Source organism: Protopterus annectens, chromosome 8.part0 (assembly GCF_019279795.1).
Source record: "Protopterus annectens isolate FY-2018-M chromosome 8.part0, PAN1.0, whole genome shotgun sequence".
Classification (NCBI taxonomy): domain Eukaryota; kingdom Metazoa; phylum Chordata; order Ceratodontiformes; family Protopteridae; genus Protopterus; species Protopterus annectens.
The window spans coordinates 1,991,318,438-1,991,331,046 of NC_056741.1; the positions used below are offsets into that span (position 1 = coordinate 1,991,318,438).

Below are 12,609 nucleotides of genomic sequence, written 5' to 3' on the forward strand. Positions count from 1 at the left end.
ATCACATTTATAATACAGATAAGATAAAGTAAGATATAGAAAGATATAAAAAAAGGGGGTATAGTTGGAGTTTTACGTGTCTTAAATGTAGGTTGTTACATGGTTTGCAAGATAATGACCTTGTGTTGACTGAGAAATAATTCCCAATGTTTGGGACCTAGAATAAAGAAGTAGTGGCTGGTACAATACAGTTTGAATTTGGGGGTTTGTATTAGCAGACCACTGTGGGCTTGCTCTCTAAGACTGTAGGAGAATACTCTGAAAGTGAGTTTGAGGCTAAGGAAAAAGGAATTTGCAATAAAGAGGCTTAAATAATTGAGAACCAAGTGGGAGGTTAGTTCTTTAATGGATAGCCACATTGCTGTTTCAGTAGGTTTACAGTGATGATCAAACTTCGCATAGAGTGTAATAAATCTGCATAATTTGTTGGCAAAGGATTGACTAGTGTTGATGTTATTTATGGAGTTAGCTGCAATTAAGGGAAAGCCACATTCCATCAAGAGTAGGATTCTCTTGCTTATGGTGGGGTTGATTTTCCTGGCCCAAAATAACAAGCTGTGTTTTGTGTCTTTTCTTTATCAGAATGAGTTGAAAACTAAGTGACGTGATGAGACTTATACCTCATTATTTTTAATTGAGGGGTTTATCTTCGATGGACAAATTAAGATCTATAGTTATTAGTGAGATCATTAAAACTTGTTTTCTAAAGGGAGTACATTTTGTTTTTGTAGAGCTTAAGAGCTAGGTGGCACCTGCTGCTGTAAATCCTCTTTGAGTGAGAGAAAATCAGACTGTAATTCTTGATGCAGTGATTGAAGAGATGGACTAGTATGTAATACTACCATGTCTTCAGCATAGAGTTAAAAAGAAGGAAGATGTGTAAGTCAGACGTGAATCTGTTAAAGGAAAAGACTAATTAACAAGCGAGGCCTCTGGACTGTGGAGGAATACCTGAGAAATGGGGCTTCGGAAGATGTAGAGGAGCCAATTTGTTGCATAGTTTTGGAACTAGGAGGGTGGCTACATCAGAACTGGTACAATTATGAAGCATGTAGTTTATAAGGATGAAGTGGACCACCAGGCTGAAAGCCCCTTTGTTAGGTTAACAGAGAGAACTTGAGTAAGCTTAACTTTTGCATGCTTAGAAGTATCTTATTTATTAGGGTCCAGAGTGCTGCCACAATGATGCAATCTGACCAGACGCTCTGTTTAATAGACAGGAGGTTATAGCGTGTTTTTTTTTTTCTTCTTCCTAGGAAGGATATGGGAAAACCCCCTTTTTACAGCAATCTTGCACATGTAGAGAATCTGCCAAACCCAGTAAACTAAACTTTGAAAAGAAAAAAAAATTATTAAAACACGCCCACCAACTGTTAACCCTACAAATACAGTCAAAAGGAAATCTCAACAACCAAAAATACAAACACGCAGTTAAATCTTTCATTAAAAACACATATAGAAATAGCTATTACTAAAATCAAAAACACCCGACCACATCCAGAAATAAACTAGACATTTGATTAGCATACCACATAAAATGCATTTAGTCTGGCAAAGACTTCAACTTAACTTGGCAGTTACTTCCCACTGTAATACAGCATAGCAGACTTTGAGAAGTGTAAGCAAACTGATGACAAAATTAGTTTTTTGCTTTAAAACATGTAGTTAACATGTAAGAATGTTGCAATGGTAAGCATGTTCAGCTTACATCTTTTTAAACATTTTGTGATGATGTGTTGGATCCAGTGCAACTTGTTAAATTGAATTTGAAGTATATCATACCTTGTTAATTTTTTATTGATCAATGGCTGTTGACCATTAATTCTATCCTCTATCAGACATGCACATTTGTTCACCTACACAGGAATTTCATCTTTGATCAGGATGAGCGCTATCTAGATAGGACTATCATTGAGGCAGCCATTCGAGTACACTCTGCCTTCACCTGCACCCCCACATCTGCTAACAGTGTCTCAGAGGCGAGCACTCCTCACTGTGACCTGACACATCTGGCTTATACAGTGTACCAGAATTCATATGTGACCTTATCCTTTTGACCTGGTAGTTACCAAGGGATCTTATCCCATGAGCTTTGTGAATCTGGCTTATTTTCCTAGTCGAGGGCCTAAAGGTTTTCTTGAGGATTCCAAAAAAGGTTTTCTTACCTGTCAAGCCCCAGGTGGCAAACACTCTGTCCAGTTAGTGTCTCCTCATCATTCTGGACATATGCTGTGGAGGGCCTTTCATACTCCAACCTCATCACCTACTGGTAATGTAGGTACTGCATCACGTCAAGGAATCCATTTGTCCTTCCCCCACAGACATCTGCTTGGGTTCCACGTTAACACCTCCGGAAGGCCACTAGCACTGACTTGCAAATTCAGGGCTGCGTCTCCTCAGTCAGCAGCTTTCATGCAAGCCACCAGTTGTGCTGGAACACTGCCATACCAGGAACTACCTCCTTCTAACCCCCCCCCAAAAATGGGCACGCTGATCCTGTTGCTCACTCGCATCCCACCCCTGTGACTCTTCAGCACCTGTACCACCTACTCAAATTTAGGATAGTTAGGGATTCACCCCTGTAACACCGTAGGGTTGGCCAGTTTTTACCCATTAGTGTCTTCATTACATAGTGGTCATCCCTGATTGAAAAAAAAGAGGATGTGGAGAAACAAACCACAAAAGGAGAGGTCTAGCAGGTAAAACATTCAATTAAAACTTAAGTCATGGGTTAATTACCTAAAATGTTTAATTTTTCAATATAGGTTTTATGTTATTTACAACATTCAATCCAGGGATTTTATCTGCCATTAATTAATTTATCCAGCATTATTCCCCACACTTTGTTTTTAATATCATATCAACTCCCCTGCAATTACAAGGTATATATTGAGCACCATAAATTTAAAATCGTGGGTAGCATCTTTTCACTTAGTTTATAAAGAGCATTACTGTCCACCTTCCTCTGTATTTCAGATAGGTGGTCATAAATTCTTTCTTTTAACTTCCTGTTCATCTTGCAGACATAGGTAATTAACTCATTATTTTTAAGTTTTAATTGAATGTTTTTATTGAATAATTATATGATTATTGTTGCAGAGTATTTAAGATGAGAGCTGCTTATTCAATGTTCTACAGCTTGAGAAAGTGTTTTGAGAATGCCTGTGTGCTTGTTGATTTATAATATAATATGTTGTTCCTTCAGCCAGATTGCATTGGAATTTGCTTTATGTTTATACTTGGATCGGGTTTACCTGCTAGAGCTCTCCTTTTGTGTTTTTTTTTTTTTGCTTCATTGTAGAAGTGCTCGCAGGATATGGAGAATAACTCTGAAAATGTCCATTCACCTTCACTGTTCACACAAAGAGTCAATGGAGGACATCAGTTACAGAAAAGACTTTTTCTGGTATTTTAGATGTCAAGGAGAATCCACTACTTACATTCGCATCAAATTGTTTGTGAAACATAGTTAAAGAACAATGACTGGAAACCAGTTCTGTCAGGGTATAAATGTTTTTACTGTAACAGACATTCTAATAAAAAAATCAGGTGGAGGTGTTATGATAGGGATTAAAGATAGCTATGAGACCTGTGATTATTACATGTTCAATGATAACACCAACACTATAGACTGTGTAACTGTGACAATAAAGACAACCCTAGAACATATAACAGGTGTTGGAGTGTATAGACCACCAAAGTCAAGTGCAGGACCTAGAGGAATTCATACATTTCTTGCATGAAACACAGGAGGGAAGAATAATAATAGCTGGGGACTTAAATTTACCAGAAACAGACTGGAATAATATTGATTCTACGTTACTAAGGAAATTATTCCCAGCATATATTCAGGAACAACAATTGCTTCAGATTGTAAAAAAAAAAAAAAAAAAAACTACCAGGGGATAGAACATACTAGAACATTGTTTGTGTTCCCAAGGAAGTTACTGTAACTTCAAGTCAAGTTTTACCATCATTGACGTGTGGTGATCATGTGGTTATAAAGGTTAATTTGTTGCCAGATAATTCTGCCAAACAGAAATCTAAGCCACTGCACAGAGGGTTAATTATAGATTATATGGAAGTAAAACTAACTGGAGTTAGGTGTTCAGTGGAAAAACTGCAGATGGAATGTGGAAAGTTTTGAAAGATAAATGGTTTGAGTGCAAAAAAATAAAAAACATGTTTAACATCAGGATCTAGGCATACAACATCAGGAGGATATACCTCCATAAGAACAAGATATCTGATTAAGGTGAGAGACAAAAAAAATATAAGAAATGGAAGAGAGATCGAACTACAACTTTGAAAACTGAAATAAACAAGGTGAACAAACAGATAAAGCATACTGTGAGACAAGATCAAGAAAGTTTTATATAAAGAAGCACTGAGTGCCACGAGCCACAGGAATAGATACAATGTTGGTGTATTTTAGTGCTTTTGGATTCAATAAAGTCTATTTCTGTGGCTCGTGGCTCCCAGTGCTTCTTATTTTTGCTGTGGTCAAATAGTTTTCGTTTGAGGCACGTTTTTTTTCCAGTTGCTTGGTTGGGAAAGTTTTATATAAAGATAGTAAGCATAATAGAAAACTTTTTTATAGATACATAAGATGTGGAACGAGTAAAGACACACACATTGATAAAACTGTATGCAGATTGTAAAATGTATTCTCAGACGCAACAGATTATAGATGTATTTACAAAATATTATGCAGAACAGTTTGGATCCACAAAAGGGGTGGTAAGTTGTCCTAGTGACATCCAGGTAACTCCAGATACTGGAATCAAATTAGATTATATTGAAAAAGAACTGCACAAACTGGATCCAAAGAAAGCACAGGGAGGATATGGAATTGGTAACAATGCCCTGAGAACACTTCAGCAAGAACTTTTACAGTATCATTATATCAATTATTCACTAGGTCATATAAATATGGGGAGATTCCTCAAGATTGGAGGCATGCACTTATTAAACCTGTTTTAAGGTAAAGGGGAGTAGGACAAACTCAGTCATACTGACAGTCTACTTTCATGTTGTGGAAAAATAATGGAGACGGTAATATTTGATAAGCTATTGTTAGAACTGGATAGGTTGGGACTTGAAACCATATATCAGCATGCATATGTTGAAACAGATCTATTAACACCTGTAACATGATCTATAACAATATAATAGCAGCTATGAATGAAAAATTGTGCTGTGATGTAATTTATATAGATTTAACTTCAGCATTTGACAGGGTCATACACATAACACTGATCAATAAATTAGTACAACTAGGTATTGATGTACTCTTGATAAGATGGTAGCTGCATGGCTTACAGATATGACATGGCAAGTATCATACAGCAACTGGACAGGCAAAATCCTTGGTTACAGTCAGGGAGTCCCACAAGGCTCTGTCCTAGGCCCTTACTTGTTTAGATTGCATCTTTCAGGCCTAATATTTTCATCTGAGGTGTTCTGCAGTTTATATGCAGATGACCAGAAATTGGGTAAACTGATTACATCTGTTACAGATAAGGCATGTCTGCAAAATAACTTGACTAAATTGACCATTTGGGAACAGGAGAATAACATGCTGATAAATACATCCATACAGTACTAAGCATATGAGATTTTGTAGGTATAAATTGAAAAGTGAATATTTAATATAGCACACAGTGATTGAAACTGTAGACTCATTTAAGGACCTGGGTATATGGGTAGATTCAGCTATGAGTTTTTCTAATCATATCAACCAATTGGTTAATGATAATTATAGAATTATAGGTTGTATAAAAAGATTTATAAAGTCTAGGAAATCAAAAATGATGAAGTAATTGTTTGTTAGTTACGTTAGACCCAAACGTGAGTATGGAATAACAATATGGAAACCCTGTAAGAAAGCAAGCATGAATAAACTGCAAAGAGTACAATGGAAATATACCAAGGGTGTCCATGTATGTGAAAATTTAAGTTATTATGAAAGACTAAAATATCTGAATTTGTACAGTGTCTCTTACAGATATCTAAGAGGAAATCTTATTCAGGTTTATAGGGTGTTTAGTGACAACTACCTCTGGGAATGTTTGGGGTTAACAAAAAGTACTAGAGAATAATCAGATAACCTGTGTAGAAGATTCTATAGAAATGAGAAGTGTACCAATTGGTTCTCTGACAGAGTAGCTGATGCATGGAACAGACTACCAAATTATATTAAAGCAAGTACTAGTTTAGATATTTTTAAGAACGGCCTGGATACTTATTATGGGAACAAATGTTTTGGTATATTGGGAAGCTAGAAGGGCATTAATGCCTGTGCTTGAAATATTTGTATGTATTTACCAAATTATCAAATTAGGAGACTAGTGTGGATAAATTAGAAATTATGGAACTGGAAGGTTCTCATATCTCTCGTGTAATACATTATGCATTCCTCATTTTGAGTCTTAAAGTCAGTGTTTATCACTCTTCCACATTAACAGGGTCTAGTGTACAGTCAATGCTAAGAATTTTTTTTAACTAATACCCATTATATAATAATAATGATTCATATTAATTCATTAGTATAAATTTTGTAAGTGTAAAGTAACACATTTTAACCATCTTGTGAGCTTCCTAGTTAAAGTTTAGTAAGCTGCTTTTTGGTGTTTCACATTTTGTCCATTTGTTCCATATAATGCGAGGTAGTGTTCCACTTTTTGTAGATGGAAGGTTGAGAGCTAAGGGCAGTCCTTCGAAACAAGCTAGGCAGGTTGTGAGTTATGCTAACCCTAGAAAAAATGGAAGTGACATGGTTTGAATGTAAATAAATATGTCAGAGGGAATAGAGAATGGTTTGTTCTGAGGTGTCATTAGGAGGGTGTTCACAAGTTAATTTATCTGGTCCTAAGACCATCGCGGATCACTGATTCAGATATACCAGAGTGAAATACCAAGTCCATCTATACATTTTTCTAAATTAGCCTTAATTTATTTATATTGCATGATTAAAAATTGGAAGTTTGTTCCATAAAGCAGCAGCTTTAATAGACAGGAATGATGATTTAAAGTTGATTTGTATCTAGGTATATTGAATTTTAACTCTCTGAGCTTGAGTTTGGGTATGCTATGACATTGCAATATCCAGCAAAGATTGTAAATGTTAAAGGTATGTATTTCCTGTAAGAGAATTTGAACGAGTATAAATAATTGCAAAAGAACATACATGCGGTTCATTGTTGCTTTAAGCATCATAGAATGCTTTGATCCAGTGGCCCCTTCACCTTTTTATCTGAAAGTCATGTTCCCTAGAATTCCCACTCTTGACTGATAATCCTCACCATTCATGTTTTCCCATCCTGTCTGCTTTCATTTCTGTCTGCTGCACATAGATTTTGTTTTCTGCCACATTATCTTTTCTTGCTTTTGTTGTATCTGTGTTGCAGTGCTAGAGAATCACGAAACTGATGATGTGGAACCTGACCTGAAACGACAACGAATTGAGATAAACTGCCAGGACCCTTCCATTAAGGTAATTGTGATGAGCTTCTTCCCCCAAGACTTTTTAAGTAGTTAAAAGTGGTGTTTTTGCACATATCACATGGGGTAAATTTTTATGCCCACCTTGAGAGTTTGTCAGGTTTCAGTCAATTCTTCACCCTTCTACTTACCCCCAAATGGTGTTATTGATTTCTAGACAGTTTGATTGGGATATTGCCCTAGGAAGGTGCTATGGATACTTGTTTTTTTTTTTTGTTATTCTGTTGGTGACTCAAAGATGCAAGATATACACTGGCATCAAGCAAAGGCTGTACATGAACTTCCACAGTTGTGCTTCTTAGGTATCTTTCTTGTGGCAGACTGATACCTGCAGGCATGCACTGCTGAATCTGTTTCCACAAAGCCATTGGTTGGTGTCATTACATTAGAGAATGGGCAAACTGTACTTTAAACCCTGATTGGAGAACGAATGTTCTCTATCAGGGTACCAGTGTAAAGGTAATTGCCCTCAGAAAAACTAGTCTGCTGCTTTACAGCAGCATATAAAGCTTGGGCATTTGAAAAGAAAACGCCTGTCATTTTTTTATGCGTGCTAAGCAGCCACTTTGCTGTTTAGCAAGTGTACAACTAAAATAAAAGGGGAAAAAAAAGGAAAAAGCCCGTGTATGTGTGTGGATTTGTTTTGGAGTGTGTGTGTGTGTGTGTGTGTGTGTGTGTGTGTGTGTGTGTGTGTGTGTGTGTGTGTGTGTGTACATGAGGGAGAGCATAAGAGTGAGTGAGACAGATTAGACCAACTTTAAATGTGTTAGAATATTGTTTCCCTCAAAAGTCTGTAAGTAATGCTGTGCAGTTGTGCCACTCTAAGTGTGATACAATACTGTACAGTGAAGAACATGTTATAGTAGTTTCTTGGGGGACTCTTTGGAAGATGAATATTCAAACCTAAATCTTCCTTGATCAGAATTGAACACCTAGAATCCCAAATGTATTTCTTTTTTTATTTCTGTGCAAGTGTGCAGCATTAACTGTTTGAGAATATCCTGTAACTGAAGACTGTAGAGTTTAATTCGGGACATCTAAATCTGAAGCAGGAAAAAGCTACAGCGAAACAGTGGTAGTATTGTCTCTGAAGTTTTCCAAAGCAATCATTTTACTACTTAAAAAATGCACAGAACTGTATTATAATTGTGTAGCTTAAAAAAATGCACAGAACTGTATTATAATTGTGTAGCTTAAAAAATGCACAGAACTGTATTATAATTGTGTAGCTAAGACTTTAACACCAGCTTAAACATTTAATTTAAAATAACTATTCATGGCATTATTTACTGATTTGTGCTTACCTTAAAATTCATTGGGTAGCAAAAATGGATAGTTAAGAGGGGTGGCGAAGAGTGGTAATGGATAGAGGCATGTATAACATACATGTATATATTTAAGCATTCAATTCTGAAATGAGACTTTTCAAGTTGTGTTCATACACAACAAAGTTGCTATTAAGTTGTGTGTGTATTTATATCAGTGAGTGTGTATGTATGTTTGTGCTCTTGAATGTGTGGGTGTCTGTATGTTTGTGCTTTGTGTAAGTGAGAGAGATTGTGTGTGTCAAAAAAAAAAATATATATATATATATATACATACATATACACACACACACACACACACACACACACACACACACACACACACACACACACACACACACACAATGATTTTGTAGATAGCCCATTCTCAAAGTGCAATAATGCCCTCCAGGGTGTGTGTTATTGTGTAAATAATGCCCTTTTGGGGGTCTAGAGGCTCTTTGTCTATGTCGTCTCGCCTCAGAACACCAATGGCTGTGAGTTATTTCCACAATAAAAGGACGAAATAACCACACGGCTGGTCCAGAATTCAAAGCTAACACTTTCAATGTTAAACTAATAAAAGCGCAGTGATAAACTGATAAAAGCACAGTGGCAATTTGTGGCAAATTGCCACTGTGCTTTTATCAGTTTATCACTGTGCTTTTATTAGTTTAACATTAAAAGTGTTTGCTTTGAATTCTGGACCAGCCGTGTGGTTATTTCTTCCTTTTAAGTGGACTTTGGGAGTGTTTGTTGGTTCATATTTCCACAATAACACACACCCTGTGGGGCATTACTGCTTGCTTGGTGCAGTATTCCACCCCTGGAGACTGTGGAGCAGGTCATCAGACATAATCTGCATATCCTGCAAGCAGCTCTGTAGTTCCTTGGTTAGTAGCCCTGTGTCATCAGTAATGGAGTTAGCATTTCTTCCAGTGCACCAGCACAGTAGTGCAAGTATTTCAGTGCTGGAATGTAGTTAGTGTTGTAAGCCACCACAAAGTTCATACACATGTTGTGCATATTAGGCATTTTTGTGTGTGTATAAACTGAATAATGTGCACGTTTGTATGTTTTGGTCGCCTTCTGTGACTGCAGTCAAGTGTTTAGTGTGTGTGTGTGTGTGTGTGTGTGTGTGTGTGTGTGTGTGTGTGTGTGTGTGTACATGCGGTTTGATCTGTTGTGCATGGGTAGTTTCTGGACTGTTGTGCAGGTTCCTAACTATTGCTTTTGATGGATTTGTATATTCAAGTGGTGGTGTATGTGTGCACGTGTTTCACTGTTTGTTTGCACGTTTGCTTTAAGTGCTTTCACATACTTGTGTGTATGTGTGCACTGTGCATAAAGATGTGCTTGTGTATTTTCACCTGTGGTGTCCAGGAAAATTTTATAGTGCCACAGGCAAAGAAAAAGAAGTTGTATATGAAGCAAATAGCCAGCAGCTTATTAGAATCTGTTTTCTAATTTTTCATTACGAAAACACTTCATTTGTTTTATATCTACATCATTGTAAGCACGGTTCTGAGTGCATGTTGCCTTGCATTATTAGTTGAAGTGGGAATCCTGGCATATTTTGTTTCATTTCCATTTCCATTTCTTTGAATATTGTATTGCCTTTCCTGCCTTATCGCCGAGCAGTGGATTTTGGGGAATTTTTCCTTTTCCGTCACTGTTATGTAATCCCAGTTAGTGTGTATGAAAGTTGCAGGTGTGTGGGTGGGGAGTGTACGGGGCTCAAAAATTATTGTAGGTTTTGTGCTGTTGATTTTTTTTTTTCAATGCTTAATGTTTTTGCTGTGGGATGTGGCATGTGAATTCTGTATGGACTCTGTCCATTTTAAATTGGGAAACAAGTTTTATGATAAATGGCAAATTGAGGGGTCATGAAATAGATTTCCATAATTGTACAGTGTCAAATTCTTCCATATATTACAGGCTGGATTTTGGTTTGTTAAGGCCATCTTGGAGGATATGCTGCAATCCTTTGACTCCTTTCCATATACTTCCCTTTTTTTATAGATCTGTGGGGATCATCTGTGTAGCCAGGATTACTGGACCAGTGATCTAAATGAAGGTTATAATACAGTTGTTGAAGAACTTACCTTAGCAGTAGACATTTCTGTAAATCACTGCTGCATTACTGTTACTGCATCACCATCTCCTCACACTGTGGGTACTGCTGTGGGCAGTGGGCTGGTGAAAATGTCTGCCTAGGACTCTGCCAACATAATGGCCAGGTTCCTGAAGGTACCTAGGTAGCTGGATGTGCCCTTCACAGTGGGTGTAGAAAGGCAAAAGATGGTCCAGCTTATCAAAGCATGCATTTTTATATGCTTGTCATAAGTATGTTAAACATTTGTCAATGATGGTGAAAAGTCAGTCTGCAAGGTTTGTGACTTATTTTGCATTTTTTAGAAACTAATTTGGAAGGCATCTGAAGTACTGGGGTGTAACCTTCTTCCACAGTTTTGGTTAGCATTACAAGCTTTACTTCTCTTTTCAATGTAATTTTTCCTCTTGTCTGATAAACATTAAGCCTCCCCCATTTAGATATTGGCTTCTCTTCCCTTACTGAGGAGTTTTAACCAGGAGCAGGGTGAAGGCTGTCCTGAGGTGGCCATCATTTGGGCAGTTCTAAGAGTACTTTTTGCTCTCTTGGAGACCTTGCAGTGAGAGCAGTTGTAATTGTCTACAAAAAAGATGTAGCTAGATAAACTCAGAGGTAGATTTAATAAAAACTGCTTGTGACAGGCCCTCTTTACCCTGTACCAGTTATCAAGGAGCCCCAATCCTTGCCACCGACACCGGTGATAGGTAGTCACTAGAAAAAGGAATGGATTTACACAGTATTTTAAATGCGTCTCTCTACATCAAGCACAATTTCCCTCAAGTGCACACGGGGAGCACAGTCTACTGGAACTGGACTCTGTTTCTCCAGATCCTAAACAAGACTCACTTTAGAGCAGCATGTCCCAGTTCCAAGTATATGACACACACACTTTTGATTTCACACACATATGCACACACACACACACACACACACACACACACATATATATATATATATCTGGGAAAGGCTGGCACAGATTCACCAGCTGTGTCCTTCACTTTAGACTAAGGTAGATTGCTGCCACCAGTAAAATACTGTAAGGCTGTTACAAAGGGTAACCAATTATACTGTGTCAAATTAATACTGATATAATTGTTAGAATGTGACTGAAGCAGTAAAACTTTCTGGAGTGACCACAGTGTCAGTAAAATAACTCTCAAGTTGTTAAAAGTATACAGTAAAAGACCAGCCACAATGAAAAGGTATAAAAATATTTAATAATGGGCAATAAAATTAAAAAAAGGAGAATAATTAATATTCAGTTATAATAAACATCAGAGTTTTCAGTCAAATGAAATATAAAAATAACACAGTTGGATAGAATCTCACAGATGCAGAAAAAAAATACTAAACTAATTTCACTGTACTTTTCCTAACTGAACTAAAGCAAAACTGTCCTTGATTAACTCACTTAATATCGCAAGGCAAGATGTACTGTTGAGATGCTTACTTCCACAAGGCAAGATGAGATACTACACAGTGACTGAACTGATTCAACAACTAACTACTGAACTGTGATAACTAACAGATCTTTTATATCAGATTCCAAAAAAAAAAACTCCAGCTTCTCAAGTTCCGTCCTTCGGATGGTTATTGTATGACATCCAAGTTCCGTCCTTCAGATGGTTATTGTATGACATCCCATCTAGTCACCTGACTTTGGCACAATACACATTGAGAACTCTAAGA

At 37.1% G+C, this 12,609-nt stretch overlaps 1 protein-coding gene across 3 annotated transcripts in view; it reads left to right on the forward strand.

Moving 5' to 3' along the window:
* The window catches only part of LOC122809794 (BTG3 associated nuclear protein), a 1,260,844-nt gene that overhangs the window by 136,014 nt on the left and 1,112,221 nt on the right, over nt 1-12,609 (forward strand). For all 3 annotated transcript variants that reach the window (XM_044081537.1, XM_044081535.1, XM_044081536.1), the window contains exon 3: nt 7,410-7,495. In XM_044081537.1, the coding sequence (XP_043937472.1) occupies nt 7,410-7,495 (86 nt within the window). The remainder of the gene's footprint in view (nt 1-7,409; nt 7,496-12,609) is intronic.